General features: G+C 42.3%; 2 protein-coding genes across 2 annotated transcripts; both read left to right on the forward strand.

The window, feature by feature from the left end:
* The first annotated feature begins 2,304 nt into the window (after positions 1–2,304).
* LOC119356752 lies at positions 2,305–6,476 on the forward strand. The gene is made up of 5 exons (XM_037623732.1): positions 2,305–3,117; positions 3,378–3,604; positions 3,687–5,031; positions 5,252–5,484; positions 5,557–6,476. Exons 1-5 carry the CDS (start codon positions 2,403–2,405, stop codon positions 6,256–6,258), a joined length of 3,222 nt encoding a protein of 1,073 aa, XP_037479629.1. The 5' UTR covers positions 2,305–2,402; the 3' UTR covers positions 6,259–6,476.
* Positions 6,477–11,273: 4,797 nt separating this feature from the next.
* On the forward strand, positions 11,274–13,148 carry LOC119356753 (ribosomal RNA processing protein 1 homolog). The gene has a single exon (XM_037623733.1). It carries the CDS (start codon positions 11,279–11,281, stop codon positions 12,944–12,946), a length of 1,668 nt encoding a protein of 555 aa, XP_037479630.1. The 5' UTR covers positions 11,274–11,278; the 3' UTR covers positions 12,947–13,148.
* The last annotated feature ends 996 nt before the right edge of the window (positions 13,149–14,144 follow it).

The raw sequence follows: 14,144 nt of genomic DNA on the forward strand, positions 1-14,144 counted from the left end.
AGAGACCTCCTATGTAGCGACCTATGCGTCAGAAAAATGTGGAGCACTCACCCCCCCCGCACCTCCTCCGTGCGCGCTCATAGGCCGGGCCATGTGCGGGGCGGGAAGCCCCTTTGTTTTTTTAAGTTTAAGTTTTTCCTTTTTAAAAACAATTCAGGATTCCAAGAAGTTGTGAGATGTGGAAAAAAATCTCGAATTCAAAAAATGTTCAGGAAATGATAAATTCCCACGGATACAAAAAGTTCGTGATTTTTTGCAAAATGTTCAAAATATTCCAAAAAATGTTCAGGGTTTTCAACAAAATGTTCCATAAATTAAAAAAATGTTCAAAAAATCATAAAATAATCATGAACTCAAAAAATGATTGTCAAACAAAACATGTTCCTGAATTTCAAAATGTTTGACGGTAAAATTTTATTCACGAGTTCCAATAAATGTACACAATTTCAAAAAAACTTCATGAATTCAAAAAATAATTGCAATTTGCTTTTCACGAATTTGTGAAAAAAATTTTGAATTTTAAAAATGTTGACTATTTAAAAAAAATCTTGAATTTGAAAAACAAATCATGATTTTAAAAAATGTTCACGAATTTGGGAAAATGTTCGTGGATTAAAAAATGTTTAAGATTTCAGAAAAATGTCCATAAATTTGAATAAATGTTCACGATTTAAAAAATATTCTTGAATATAAAAGATGTTCGAAAATTGAAAAAAATAAAAATAGTAAAAAGTAAAAATAAGAAAAAATAGAAAAAAATAATGAAAATAAGAAAAAATAAAGATAAAAATCGAAAGGAAAAAACAAAAACCCCAATTCAGAAATGGGTTGGCCCATTCAAAAACTTGCGCTTGACGAGGTACGCACTAGGTCGCTTCGTGGCGACCTATGCGCGGAATAGGATACGCTCGTCCCATATGTACCGCTTCGAGTTGCTGCAGCTGCTATCGCATCGCCACTGCCACAATCGAATAAGCCACCGCCCGCCTCGCGAGCCGCCGCACGCCAGATCCGCAATGACCTGAGTCTGCCGCCACAAGCACCCATGCCATTGCGGTTAAGCATTGCTATCAGGGTAAAATACCGCATCGTTGTGTCGGAGGAACACGCCACCTCATGAAAACTAAGGATAACATGCGTGTTGCTACTGAATAAATAAATAAAATAAATTTTATTAATAATTCATTAGATATGACATGTAATTTTCTTGTTCAAGAAACTGAAAACTTTAATATATAAGCATCTTGCACACAAAAAGGGCAACTAGATGTACTGAACAGCTGAGTTATTTTATTCCTTTGAACATACTCTGGAAACTCGGTGTCTTGTGTATTTTACCAAACATTTCAGATAACTAACTCTTGTCATACTGATGAAGACCATTGATAATTGTGAGGAAAAAATCATAAGATTAAACAAATCAATCAATACAAAGGAATAAAAGATGTTTTTAATACCATATGGATATGCCTACGAGAAGCTAATTACTCCAACTGTGACCATGCCAAAAAATTATAGAGATGGATGGAGATATACAAACGTAGTGACACACACACACACCCATCTTAGCAAAATGGCGAGAATGAATGCACAAGGTAGTAGTGCTGCCTTCCACTTCTAATAATTGATCACCTCATAAAGAGAGAAAAATATATTAAGAAACGAATGCGAGGTACTAGCATGTAAACAGATGTTACCTTTGGGGCACTGGTTCGTCTCCGCTTTGTCCAGTTCCTCATTTGAGAAATCAATTCCAAGAAGCCCCCGCCGAATGTGTGTGGAACGAAGAGAAGCATTCGGCGGGTAGGAATGGAGAAAAAAGAGAATAGAACATATGTGTGGTGGATGGGGTAGATAGTAGAATTATCACATGATCTTGTCTCGAATGCATGAGCATTTTTCAGATACATGAATTTAGTTTTTTGTTATGCATGAACATTATTCTTTACAGCAATAATTTCATTTTCTAACTAAATTGTAAAATTATTACAAAGTCAATATAAATTTGGAGTTTGTGATGAAAAAACATTGTGCTGTTAGTGGACCGTGCCAAATAAGGCTTTGAGGTCCGGTGCACCTGCGATTCTACTGGGCCGGGCTGAGCGGAGAGTTGGGTCCTCTGCCTTCCCCCCAACGAAGGAAAATATCGTGTGTTGCTCAAAAAAAAAGAAGGAAAATAGCGTGTTCTCCCCCCAAAAAAGGAAAATAGCGGCGGCGGCGGCGGCGGCAGCCGGAGAAGAAAGGACGGCGGTGAGGGCAGTGAGATGACGACCGCTGGGAGTTCGAAGACAGGGAGTGGCGAGTCCGAGTTAAGCAAGGAGCTCTATCAGGCCGCAATCTGCATGTAGGAGAGGATCCGCGCGTTGCAGTCCGCCGGTTGGATCGGCAATAAAGGGGAATCGATGGAGCCCCAGAGCAAGATTCGCGACGAGGACGACGAGATGGAAACCGGAGGGGAGCTTTCGACGGGAAGGAGCAGCGGCGAGTCCCTGCATCTTGCCGCCGCAGTCGAGACCGAGTGGAGGACCACCGGCGACTCCGACGAGAACTCGGTGTTCATCCTGGAGGAGACCGTGCACAGATTGGTTAGCGACATCATGCCGGAATTCGAAGCAAAGGTCGGCGACGTCGCTTCAGTGCTCGAAGCAGAGGAGACCCGGAAAGAGGCACTGGCGGCGCTGAGCTTCGGCTTCAGACTGCAGTTGTTCTCCAAGCAGATCGACGAGCTGCGGCACGAGATGTGCAAGTTGCTGAGATCGTTCTCGCCGGAAAACAAAGATATAAGGAGCACCATGATCAAGTTTATCTCCGAGCCGTACCTAGGCCGTATCTGCAAATTGCAGTGGATCTCTGAACGTGTCAGTATGCTCCAGCGAATGGACCCAGACTTCGACTCCAAAGTGAAGTCAACAATCATCAAGCTGAAATCGGAATCCTTCTTGTTAGCCATGGAGGAGTTGAAGGAGGAGGAGGAGGAGGAGAGCGGTAGTGAAGGAATCGCCGGAGAAGGTCGTGGAGACCAAGAAGTTTCCATGGAGATGGAGGAGAAGAGATTCGCTTCCTACCGCCGCTGCTGGGAACGTTTATGGGGCAATGACCGCAGCTTCGAAGACCAGAGTGAGTAAAACGTGCATGCTCCTACTTATCTACTCTTAGTTACTCCATGTCTCAAGCAAGCTGCATACTTCAAGTGGAGTAGTTTTCTTCTTTATACTTACTGCATGTCTCAAGCAAGCTGATTCCTTAAAAGTTGGAATTTACTCCACTTGTAGTACCATATTGATTCTAGTTTATTCTTCTTGTATGCGTAAAAGGATTCTGGCCGCTATATAGTTACTTCATGTTCAATCTTTAACTCATACTTAACTTGGATGCAGCATTATTGAGCCCCATGCTCTTTACACATTGCACAGCAAGCCGCATCCCGAGTGAAGCTGTCGCCGGGAGTACCTTGCAGATCCACTCCATCAAAATCTCAACAGCAAAAGAGCTCACATTGCCACTGGAGGTGTATGGAGTGGTCGCAGTCCGAGATGCTGTGGACCGTCATCGCAACCCTCTATTTCTTCGTTCAAGAACACATTGCCAAATCCTTGAAGAAAATGTATGTATGGTATTTTCGTGTTCTTGATCCTTTGTTTGTTGCCTGCATCCTTGTTGATTATGGCAAATGATGATGCTTGCAGGATTCATTTTTGCGCTTGATTGGCCCGGTTCGTGCAATTGTGTCGACGGATACTGTTTACATCGAAATCCAACTAAAAGTAAAGGGCGCAACAAAATCTGAAGATACAACATTGATCAGTACATTCGGCTTTTACAATGGTGACAGTTCTGGTACCTATCTCCTGAAAAACAGTTTGTGCACAGTGGAGTTATGCTATGAGCAACTTAAACAGTCGGTCCAGGCCACTATCATGGGTGTGTTTGTTACACCCAAACAGGAATCATTGCCTTTTCCATATGGTGGCCGAGTTATTTGCTCTTCACTGCCTCAGGATGGTAATGAAGATATCGCTGGGCTTCCATCTAGGGAAGTCTTGCTGCTTGATTCGGAAGGTGGAAGAATGTCTCTGACTAGTAATGGCTACCTTAGTCTGGCAATATGTGTAGTTTCTGTGGAGTTAAAAGGAAAGCTGCAAGTCCTCATAATGGCTGAATCACCATCACAAAATGCTGAGATTGCTGCGCAATTCCTCTTCACACCCGAAAAATGCAACATAAGTAAAGGTGAATGTTACCTCCCTGATGGCTCTAAGGTTGAGATTACTGTTGCTTGGTCCCTCATTCCCTCGACGATGCTACAGTCAGGTGACAGTCGTGAGGACAGTGGGATGGTGACCGGACGATATTCAAAGGAAAGGACTGGCGGGTCCATGTTAAGTGAGGAGGTATGTAAGGCTGGAATCTTAATGCAGGAGAGTATCCGCTGGGTCCAGGCCCGGGAGGAGAAGCCTTTGAAGGGAAGGAGTGGCGATGTTGAATTGTTGAGGATTGGCAACGAAGGCAGAATGTTGAAGACACTGAGCAAGATTGGTGACGGGGGCAAATTGGTCTCCAAGCAGTTCATGGAGCCGCTGGTCAATTTCTCAATGTCTGTAGCCAGATCTGTCAGAAACATGATTGAGGAGGAGGTAGAGACCGAGGCGGCAGGGGTGGTGCCGATGGTCGGCTTCAAATTACATTTGCTCTCCAGGCAGTTTGATGAGTTGTGGGACAACATGGGCCAGCTAGTCTCAACAGAAGCAAAATTTCTAGCGATATGCATGCTTATTCATGAGCCCTTCGCATGCTATTGCTCCACACTGAAGTTTATCTCTGCAGTTTTCAACCGGCTTTGTCAATGGGTGCCAGATTTGACATCGGCAATGGGATCGATAAGGGAACACAAGGAGATAGAGGACGGGGATAAGGATAGGAAGGTTGTGAATGAGTACGAGGAGGAGAAGAAGGCTGAGGAGTTCTATTTCAATGCCCACCGTGAAAACTGGGAATTTAGTCGCAGCAACTTTGGCAGCTTTGAAGACCCAAGTGAGTAAATGTGCTAGTGATATGGTCGTAGTTAGTATGCTTTTCTTCTTCCACTTACTGCATGTCTCAAGCAAGCGAATTCGTTCTGTAAGCATAGGGATTTACTCTACTCAGATTGACTCTTCTTTATTCTTCTTGAATGTATAGTAAAAGCAATCTGTGCACTCTTTAGTTAGTTCACGTTAGATTTCTAACACATACTTCACTTGGTTGCATGCAGCGGTATTGAGCCCCTTGCTCTTTACCCACTACATACCAGGCCACACCCAACTGGGTGCTCAAGTCGGGAGGACTATGCAGGTCTACTCTATTAAAGTCACAGAAATAGAAGGCTATGCCCTTGAGTGGCCACTGAAGGTATACGGTGTAGTCGCTGCACGAGATGTTGTCGACTATCGTCGCAACATTCTCTTCCTTCGCGCTAGGGATGACTGCCAAATCCTCACGAGAAAGGTATGCACCTGTTCCTTTTCTTATTCCTTGCATATTTGTTAACAAGTTAATGGAGAATACTGATGTTTGCAGGATTCTTTTTTGCACTTGACTGGCCCTTCTCGTGCAATTATGTCTGGTGGCATATTGGAGAACAATGTTACTATTGAAGTCCACCTAACACTAAAGGACACAGTGGAGTCTAATGATAGAACATTGATCAGTAAAGCCTTCGTTTATGACGAAGATGATCTTGGTAGTGGTGATGTTATTTCTACGCGTCTTCTCCAGGGCCTTTGTTCAATAGAGTTATGCTGTGAGCATCTTGAACAGTCAGTCCAAGCCACTATCGTCGGTGCTCGTGTTGTAAAGGGCCCATTGCGTTGTGGCAATGGCATCAAGGTCGCTTGCCCCGTTCTACCTGAAGGTAAAACTGAAGGCAGTGTCAAGTGCCCATCTGGGCGTGTTTTGCTGCTTAGTTCACAAGCTGGGACAGTGCCTGTGGGTGGTTATCTAGATCTGTCAAGGCAAGCTGTATCCGTAAAATCAAGAGGAAGACTTGAAATTCTCATACAGGCCGGAGAAATCAGTGGAAGTGTCGTCTTCAAAGCTGAAGACAGCAGCATAAGTCGAGAAAGATGTCGTCTTGGTGATTGTGAAGTGGAGGTAACTGTTGCTTGGTCCCTCCTTGTTGAAAACCAGCATGATATCTCGGTGATGGGGTATATAGCGCCTTACGCAGAAGAATTAATTCCACCTTTACCCGTCATGAAGCTTTATAGAGGCCCTCGGTGATGATGAAGCCATGCATCTGATATCGTGTTTACTGTTCCATCATGAACTTGTCTGCTAATTCATGTACTATGATATACTACCTAGATACATCCGTTTGAGCGACAAGTATTTCCAGATGGAGGGAGTACAACACTAGTATATGCTCGTTTTTCTTAACTATGGTCTTGTGTGTACTATGATACAAGACAAAGCCTATGTATATATTGCTGTTATGCACATATATGGTGTTGTTGTTGAGCTAGGTAAGCCTACTTTGGAATTTCTAGCTTATTGGTGGAGCATCTTATTGGTGGATTGTATGCCAATTTACACTTGTTTGGAAACCTGTTGATTCATCATGGATCTGGAGATGTAGCCTTGTGCTTTCCTCTAGGTTGTATTGCTAGAACCTAGCCGACAATAAAGGATAACCGTTTTTTTACGAATAATAAAGGATAAAAGTTGAAATGCGATATGACAACTCAAACAGTAACAACTCCTAGGGGTATTTTTACTCTTATTATAGATGTGCTTTCCATATTTTCCGATGAAAGCATATATGCGCTTTTCTTTTTGGAAAATCGTAGAAGCATAACATGTGCTTCCCGTGAAAGCAAAGTTGTGATTCTCGCGTAATATTGAAGGACAGAGGCGTTCATAGTTCTCCATACATCATCCCTTTATATCCCTTGATTTTATATTAATTATAGAGATTGACGGTTGAGATTGAAATCTCTTTGGTTCATCCGCTGTTTCCTTATGAATAGACTCAGAAAAAATTCATCTGCTATAAAAAAAATAAGGTAAATACATCGGGAGTGCATAAAACTTGCATGCGACGTTCAATTTGGTGCATAAACTTGTAAAATACGTGTTTCTGGTCATCTAACTTGTCCTCTCATTGGCCGTATCCCACACACACATGTGGCGTGCCAACGTTGTGGGGGCCCATTGTCAGTGTTTTTCTAACCCTTGCATTTTATTTATTTATGCAGAAAAATCTCAAATAAAATTAAAACCAAACTTTTTCTGAACCCTTCCATTTTATTTACACGGACATTTCTTAAATGAAATTGAAAACGCTGGTACATGCTGGGCTTCGAACTACTCGACCAACCTGATTTTTGGTGATTACTACGCACAGTTAGCTGCATCCTGCATATAATATGGACAGTACGAAGAAAGTAGAAATTAAAACGGGAAAAGCTGTGCAAAACAGATATAGCCCCGGTTCAAACCTATGACCTCCTGGCTAGCTCGCCGCATGTGCAATTAAAGAGATATACAAAATTTATCTTCTGTATTCTTCTTTCTTTTTTTCTATGTAAGAAAATAGCTTATATTCTAGATAAACTATTCGGACAAATCACTAAACTTTTGTTTGAATTCGAATAATATTAACTTTGAAAAATATAGATAAAAGAAATACAGTGCAGAATGAATGTTCATATTTTTTTAGACAAATCAACTAAATTTTTGTTTAAATTCGAATAATTTTAACTTAAAAAATCTAGTGCAGAATGAATGCACGTATTTTTTTGGACAAATCAACAGAAATTGTTATCGAATTTAAATAATTTTAAGTTTTTAAATCTAGATAAAGGAAAATATACGTCAGAATGCTTGTACGTAAATTTTTCGGACAAATGAACTATTTTTTCTGGAGTCGAATAATTGCAAATTTAAAAATCTAGATAAAAGAAGATATAGTGCAGAATAAATGTACGTGAATTTCTTTCAGGCAAATTAGTGAGGTTTTTTTGAATTCAAATAATTTTAAATTTGAAAATCTAGATAAAAAATAGTTCAGCTGATTTGCCCAAAGGAATTTTAAAATTTGAATAATCTTATGTTTGAAAAAAAAATGATCGCTCAAACAGAATGATCCCACTCTCCCCATGATAATGTGCATAAATTTCTACCTGCGTAGTTTTCTTAAATAGAACAAGATTAATAACAACATACACACGAACATTTCTATTCCCCGCATGAATAATTTTTTGAAATGCGTGAATATTTCTAAAATGCAACTTAGTACTTTTTTAGTTACACACATATATTTTTAAATGATTACTTTTTTTACAACGTATGAACATTTTTGAAATGTCACAAACAAAAAAATATAAGCTGTTTTCTTACATCATTTTATTCCTGCAGGGAATACACAAACAAGTTTTAGTTTTCGTTTATTCCTTTGTTGGGCTGAGTGAACACATATGTAAGTTTGATATCAATTTATTCTTGGTCGAGTACTCGAGTGGTTAGTGCAGTTATCTCTTAGTTTGCAGGACGTCCGTTCTAGTCCACTGGCGTTATTTTTTTATTCCTCGTTCTTGAAAGATACTATGTGCTTACATGTGCGTAATTAAATAAAAAATAAGGATGTTTTTTGCAAAAGAAATATAATGCATGGCTCACCGAACGCCTCACCGGGACATGTAGGCTGTATTCATGCTGACACAACACGTGAACACAAGATACGACTGAATATAAAAGAAGTGACCGTATCTGCACCCATAGGCAAGTTATGTAACCGTAATGACGTATTTTACGACTTTTAGCACCAAACTGAATATTAGATGCAAGTTATATGACTGTCACTGATATTACCTCATAAAAAAAATTTTGCACGCAGCGGGAGTCGAACAAGGATGGCGAGTCATGCGACGCATTGCACGAGCCAACTCACACTCAGCCAATGCTTTTGAGAAAAGTTAGGAAAGTCCAGCCTCAGGCCCAGGTTGGTCTGCTATAATTTAACATTTTTTAGGCAAAGATAAAATTTAACTGGGCTGACCTCCAGACGCCCAAATTTGGTCTGGCCCACGTATGCTCTGTTGTTTCTTTTCTGTTCTGTTTTATCTTTTTTGTTCCTTTTGCTTTCCGTATTTCCTTATTTCTTTTCTATTTTTCTTATTTTTGTGTATTATTCAAAATTCATTGCGTGTTTATAGACGAAAATATTCATCATATTTAAGGAATTTCTCACCGTATATTATGAAAATGTTCATCACATTTCATCAAATGTTCATTTTGTATTTTAAAATTATTCTCCATATATCACTAAAATGTTCAATATGTATTAGAATATTGTTCAGTGTATATCACAAAAATATTCAGTGTATATATAAATATTTTTCAGTGTATATCAAAAAATGGTGCGTATTTTAGAATTGCTCAATGTATATTACAAATTTTTTCAATATATATATATATGTAAGAATTGCACATCATATATAAAAAATCAATAAATATTCATAATTTGAAAATTTTCTTCATGTGTTTCAAAAATTTGATCACTTTTTTCAAAAATTGTCAACAGTCCCATGTGAGCTGTCGTGTGCCCGCAAAAAGTAATCGAGTCATCAAAACGCATTGGTAACAGATGCATGCAAAACATTGCTACCGAAACTTACGTCCTCCATGTCTGGCTTGGACCGAAATAATCAACCAGTGAGGCTAGCTATTATATTTAATATATACCCATAACCTCGACCCAATCGTCCCCTAACCGCCGCCTCTCCCCACGCGCTCCAGGCGTTTCAGGCCGATGATGCCATCGCCTCCTCCATGTACGCCTCGGGCCTTAATCGCATATCAAAGCTATGAGCGTGACATCCAAATTGTCATCGAGCTATTTGAGGTGGCCGTTGAGGTGTTCGACATGGGACTGCACACCGGTCTTTCCTATCGTGAAAAGCACATGATTACTTGGTGTGACTGTGTGAGCATCATGCCGGACTAGATGGCCTTACGCATATGTACACCATGGACCAGGTTCTCCAACCGTGACACCGGTCTTTACCGTCGTGAATACACTCAGCTATATGATGGCACACTCACACACAGCCGGACGTGATGCGGTACTGTACATGCTTGTGGCGGGACAACACGTCGGGCAACATGTCGACCTCGAACTCAGACGTGATAGATGTGCATGTCAAGGCCCATAATCACAATAGTGGTGGTGGTCTTGACCATTGATCCTTTGCCCAGCTAGCTATAACTTTCAATCATCAGGTATGTCTTCTCCAATTAGTTTTCTCCTTCTCCACCGTAAGCACCTTTTCTATTTTTAGCTGAAACTTCTTAATCGAAGACAGTAGATCCTAATGAGATCTCATATAAAAAAACATCTATAATATTAATATTTTTCATTTGAGGCATTAGGGACAAGCGCAAGTATAAAAAAGCATCTCTAATTGTTTGCACACAAGTGACGGACTTTTGATAAGATTAATAGTATATGATATGTATAATGTGAAAATTATATAATTGATTGAAAGATTCTTTCATGTACAAATTTATTGATATGCTTTGTGTAATTTACATGTCATATATTTATTGCTTTAACATGTGATTAAGGAGTTAGCCTCAAAAAACACTTTAAACCCTATATATATGAACAAAGGGGGTATTACATGTAGCCTGGCACAAGTACTCATGTTCCTCCCCACCTCTCACACATAACTGCACAACAAACTCTTGATGCTTTTCCGGCCACCACCGGTAGAACCAAACACCTACCGGTATTTTTCATTTCTTATAAGATTTGCTCAAATTAAACACAATTTTATCAAAAAATAATAAAAAATCTTTGAGGAAATCTGCATTTCGAGAGCTTTAGGAAAACAACAGAAATATGTATATAGTCCAAAACTCCGACATTTTCTCTCTTTCGATAGACGGTGTGGCAACGGTGCCTTTGTATAGGACGATGGTTTATATATGAATCAAAGGAAATTCGCATGAACAGGGAGCCAAACCCGAATCAAATTAAAGCGGTCTAGAGCCGAAAGGGGGTGCACCGAAAAATCCATGGTTCATATCCTTTCCCCGCCTGACGTCCCCTCTTTCCTAAACTGACCCCACGTCCAGGCCCGCCTGTCAGACTCCGACCTACACGGGCACCCGACCCGGACCGGAAAATAAAAAAAACGAAACGAGGTCATTTCAAACGCCGAGACCCTCCCCCGAATCGAACGCTAGGGTTTGCTCCTTCCACCGTCCCCTGTTTCCTCCCCACCCCACCCCCGCCCCCATGGCCGCCGCCGCCGCCTCCGCGGAGGCCGCCGCCATCACGCGGCGCCTGGCCTCCTGCAACGCTGGCGCCCGCGAGCGCGCCGTCCGCCACCTCCTCGCCGACTTCCTCCCCGCCTCCGCGCCGCACCTCTCCGCCACCGACCTGCTCAAGCTCTGGAAGGGCCTCTTCTTCTGCTTCTGGCACGCCGACAAGCCGCTCTACCAGGCCGACCTCGCCTCCCGCCTCGCCGCCGCGGTCTCCGCCGCCGCGACGCCCGCCGTCGCCGCCGACTTCCTCGCCGCCTACCTCGCCACCATCCGCCGCGAGTGGTCCGCCATCGACGTCCACCGCCTCGACAAGTTCTACCTCCTCAACCGCCGGTTCCTCCACCACGCCTTCCTCTTCCTCGGCGCCCGCTCCTTCGCGCCCGACGTCACGGCCCAGATCGTCTCCGTCATCTCGGAGAAGGCCGTCCTACCGGAGGCCGACAACGCCACCGGTCGTGGACTCGGGTACCATGTCGCCGATGTGTTCCTCGACGAGATCTTGCCCGTGCTCCCGGTTAGCCTGAAGTCGATGGAGCTGCTGTTGGCCCCCTTCTTCACTGTGCTGGAGAAGTCGGCCGACAGGGTGCTGGTGAGTAAGGTTAGGTCCAGCTTGTTTGAGAGGTTTCTGGAGAGCGGCAGTCAGCTGCTTGAGATGACGAGGAAAGGTGAAGAGATGGAGAAGGGGAGCGTGGAGGAGAAGCTTGGGAAGGTCGGGCTGTTGTTTGGATTCAGCAAGAGATTCCTGGATATCGGGGCGAGTGCTAAGACCGTGCAGGGAAATCGGAAGGTGGTGTTTGGGCTGAGGGATGCGTTTGTTAAGCTCGAAAAGGGATTGGAGCTGTCTGGTGTTAAGATCTCTGAGCCAGAGTTTCAGGGCACTCAGGTGCCAATGGTGGCAGTGGTAGAAAATGGCATGGATTTGGATGAGGCAAAGGTGGAAAAGAAGAGGAAGAAGAAGAAGGCAAAGAGGGCTGCATTAGTTGAAGGTGGGGAGGAGGAGGAGGTCAAGGCTCTGAAGCAAGAGAAGAAGGTGAAGAAAGACAAGAACAAGAAGGAGAAAAAAGAAAAGAAGAAGAAAAATAAGGTTGAGGATAGTGATGGAGGGGATAGCAGTGAGCAGAGTATAGATGCCACATCAGAGGACCAGCAGATGGGCGATGACACTGATGCCATTACATTTGATGAGGCTTTGATGTCCAATCTTCAAAAGCAGTTTGAGAAGGCTGCTGCAGAAGCCGGGATGCCGGTGACACCAGTTACTGCTAAAGTGGCAAAGAAGAGGAACCGCTCAAAATCTTCCGATAGGTCATCAGAAGTTTCTGGTGGAGGTGTTGGCAGCCAAGGTAATGTTCCTGCTCAGGATGGAGATAAGAGTGGTAAGAAAGTGAGGTTCTCAATGAAGAGTAATCTAGTTTGGAACCCTCCTACTCCTTTACCACCACAGTGCTTGAGGCTCCCACCATCTGCTACTCCAAGAGGGAGTGCACTAAAAAGTGGAGTTCGGCCTGGGCCTATAAAGGAAAGCTCCACGCCGGTGAAGAAGGCCAAGGCAAAAGCAAAGTCTGCAAAGAAGTTGTTGAAGAAGAGCCCTTCCTCTGCTGTGAAGCGCTTGCGGAAGTTGCAAACCTTCTCCGCGTGAAACTCTTGAATGCATGATGGCATGTAGGCCGTACCATTCTGCCTTTTAAATTGTGCTCTCATCGTAACTTGATTCTTCTCCATTAGGTAGTCTTATACACTGTTGGCTTGCTGCTACCTTTGCATTATTTATGGATTGCTTAATTATGTGTCTTGTCATAGTGCATTCTTGATAATCTTGTGATAATTATTGTTTTGTGGTAGCAGAGCCCTTTTGATTTCTCGCTCTCTGATAATCCCCGTTTGGTTCTAACTTCATTTGCATCATGGCAGCAATGGCTTAGTGCAGTTCATGATTTATAATGGGCTGATTCGTACAAAGTACAAACTGCATGTGCAATGTCGTATTGTTAGTGCTGAAGACAGGCTGATTGTTCCCTTTGTTCCATGATGTTTCCTTTGGATGAAGTTAGACATAACAATTCTTAGAAACCTTGCATGATGAAGATAGCCCTTGATATACTTTGCTTCTTTCAGTATACTTTGATGGGCAATGCCCCCCTGATTGTCGGTATACTTTGATGGGCAATACTCATGGGCTGCTTTCTACAGTCTGCAGGCGCAATCTTGTATTGGTAGTGGTGAATCAGGCTGATTGTTCTCTTTGTGCCTTGATGTTTCCTTTTAAGTTAGATTAGACGTCACAATCTAGAAGCCTTGCATGATGAAGATAGCCCTTGATATGTTTTTCTTCTGTCAGTATACTTTGTTTGCCATGGCCCCTGATTGTCTGTATGTTTTGCTTCTGTCAGTATACTTTGATCGCCATGCCCTTGATTGTCAGTATATTTTGCTTCTGTCAGTATATACTTTAATTGCCATATCCCCTGATTGTCATTGTACTTTGCTTCTGTCTAATATATTTGGATGTATGTTCTTAAATGAGATTTTTGTGTTAAGTAGTTAAATCACTCACGGGTCGTAAATCTGTTTCGACCTGGTGACCAACTAGATGTCTTTTGCAAGACTGCAACTTTTGGTTCAATTCATGGGTAATTTAAATCTATATACTTGTGTAGTTCGTCCTGCAATTCAATATGAGTTAATTGGATTGTATGAATGATGACATGTCTAAGGTAGTAAGGTTATTTTGTTCAAATACCCTGAGCCCAAGATGTTCCTATGTAATCTTACATTCTGAACTCACAAGCTCATTGTCAAATTTAGTGACTAACAATCATATGCATCTTGGGCGATGC

This window comes from Triticum dicoccoides, chromosome 2A (genome assembly GCF_002162155.2).
Source record: "Triticum dicoccoides isolate Atlit2015 ecotype Zavitan chromosome 2A, WEW_v2.0, whole genome shotgun sequence".
NCBI classification, from domain to species: domain Eukaryota; kingdom Viridiplantae; phylum Streptophyta; class Magnoliopsida; order Poales; family Poaceae; genus Triticum; species Triticum dicoccoides.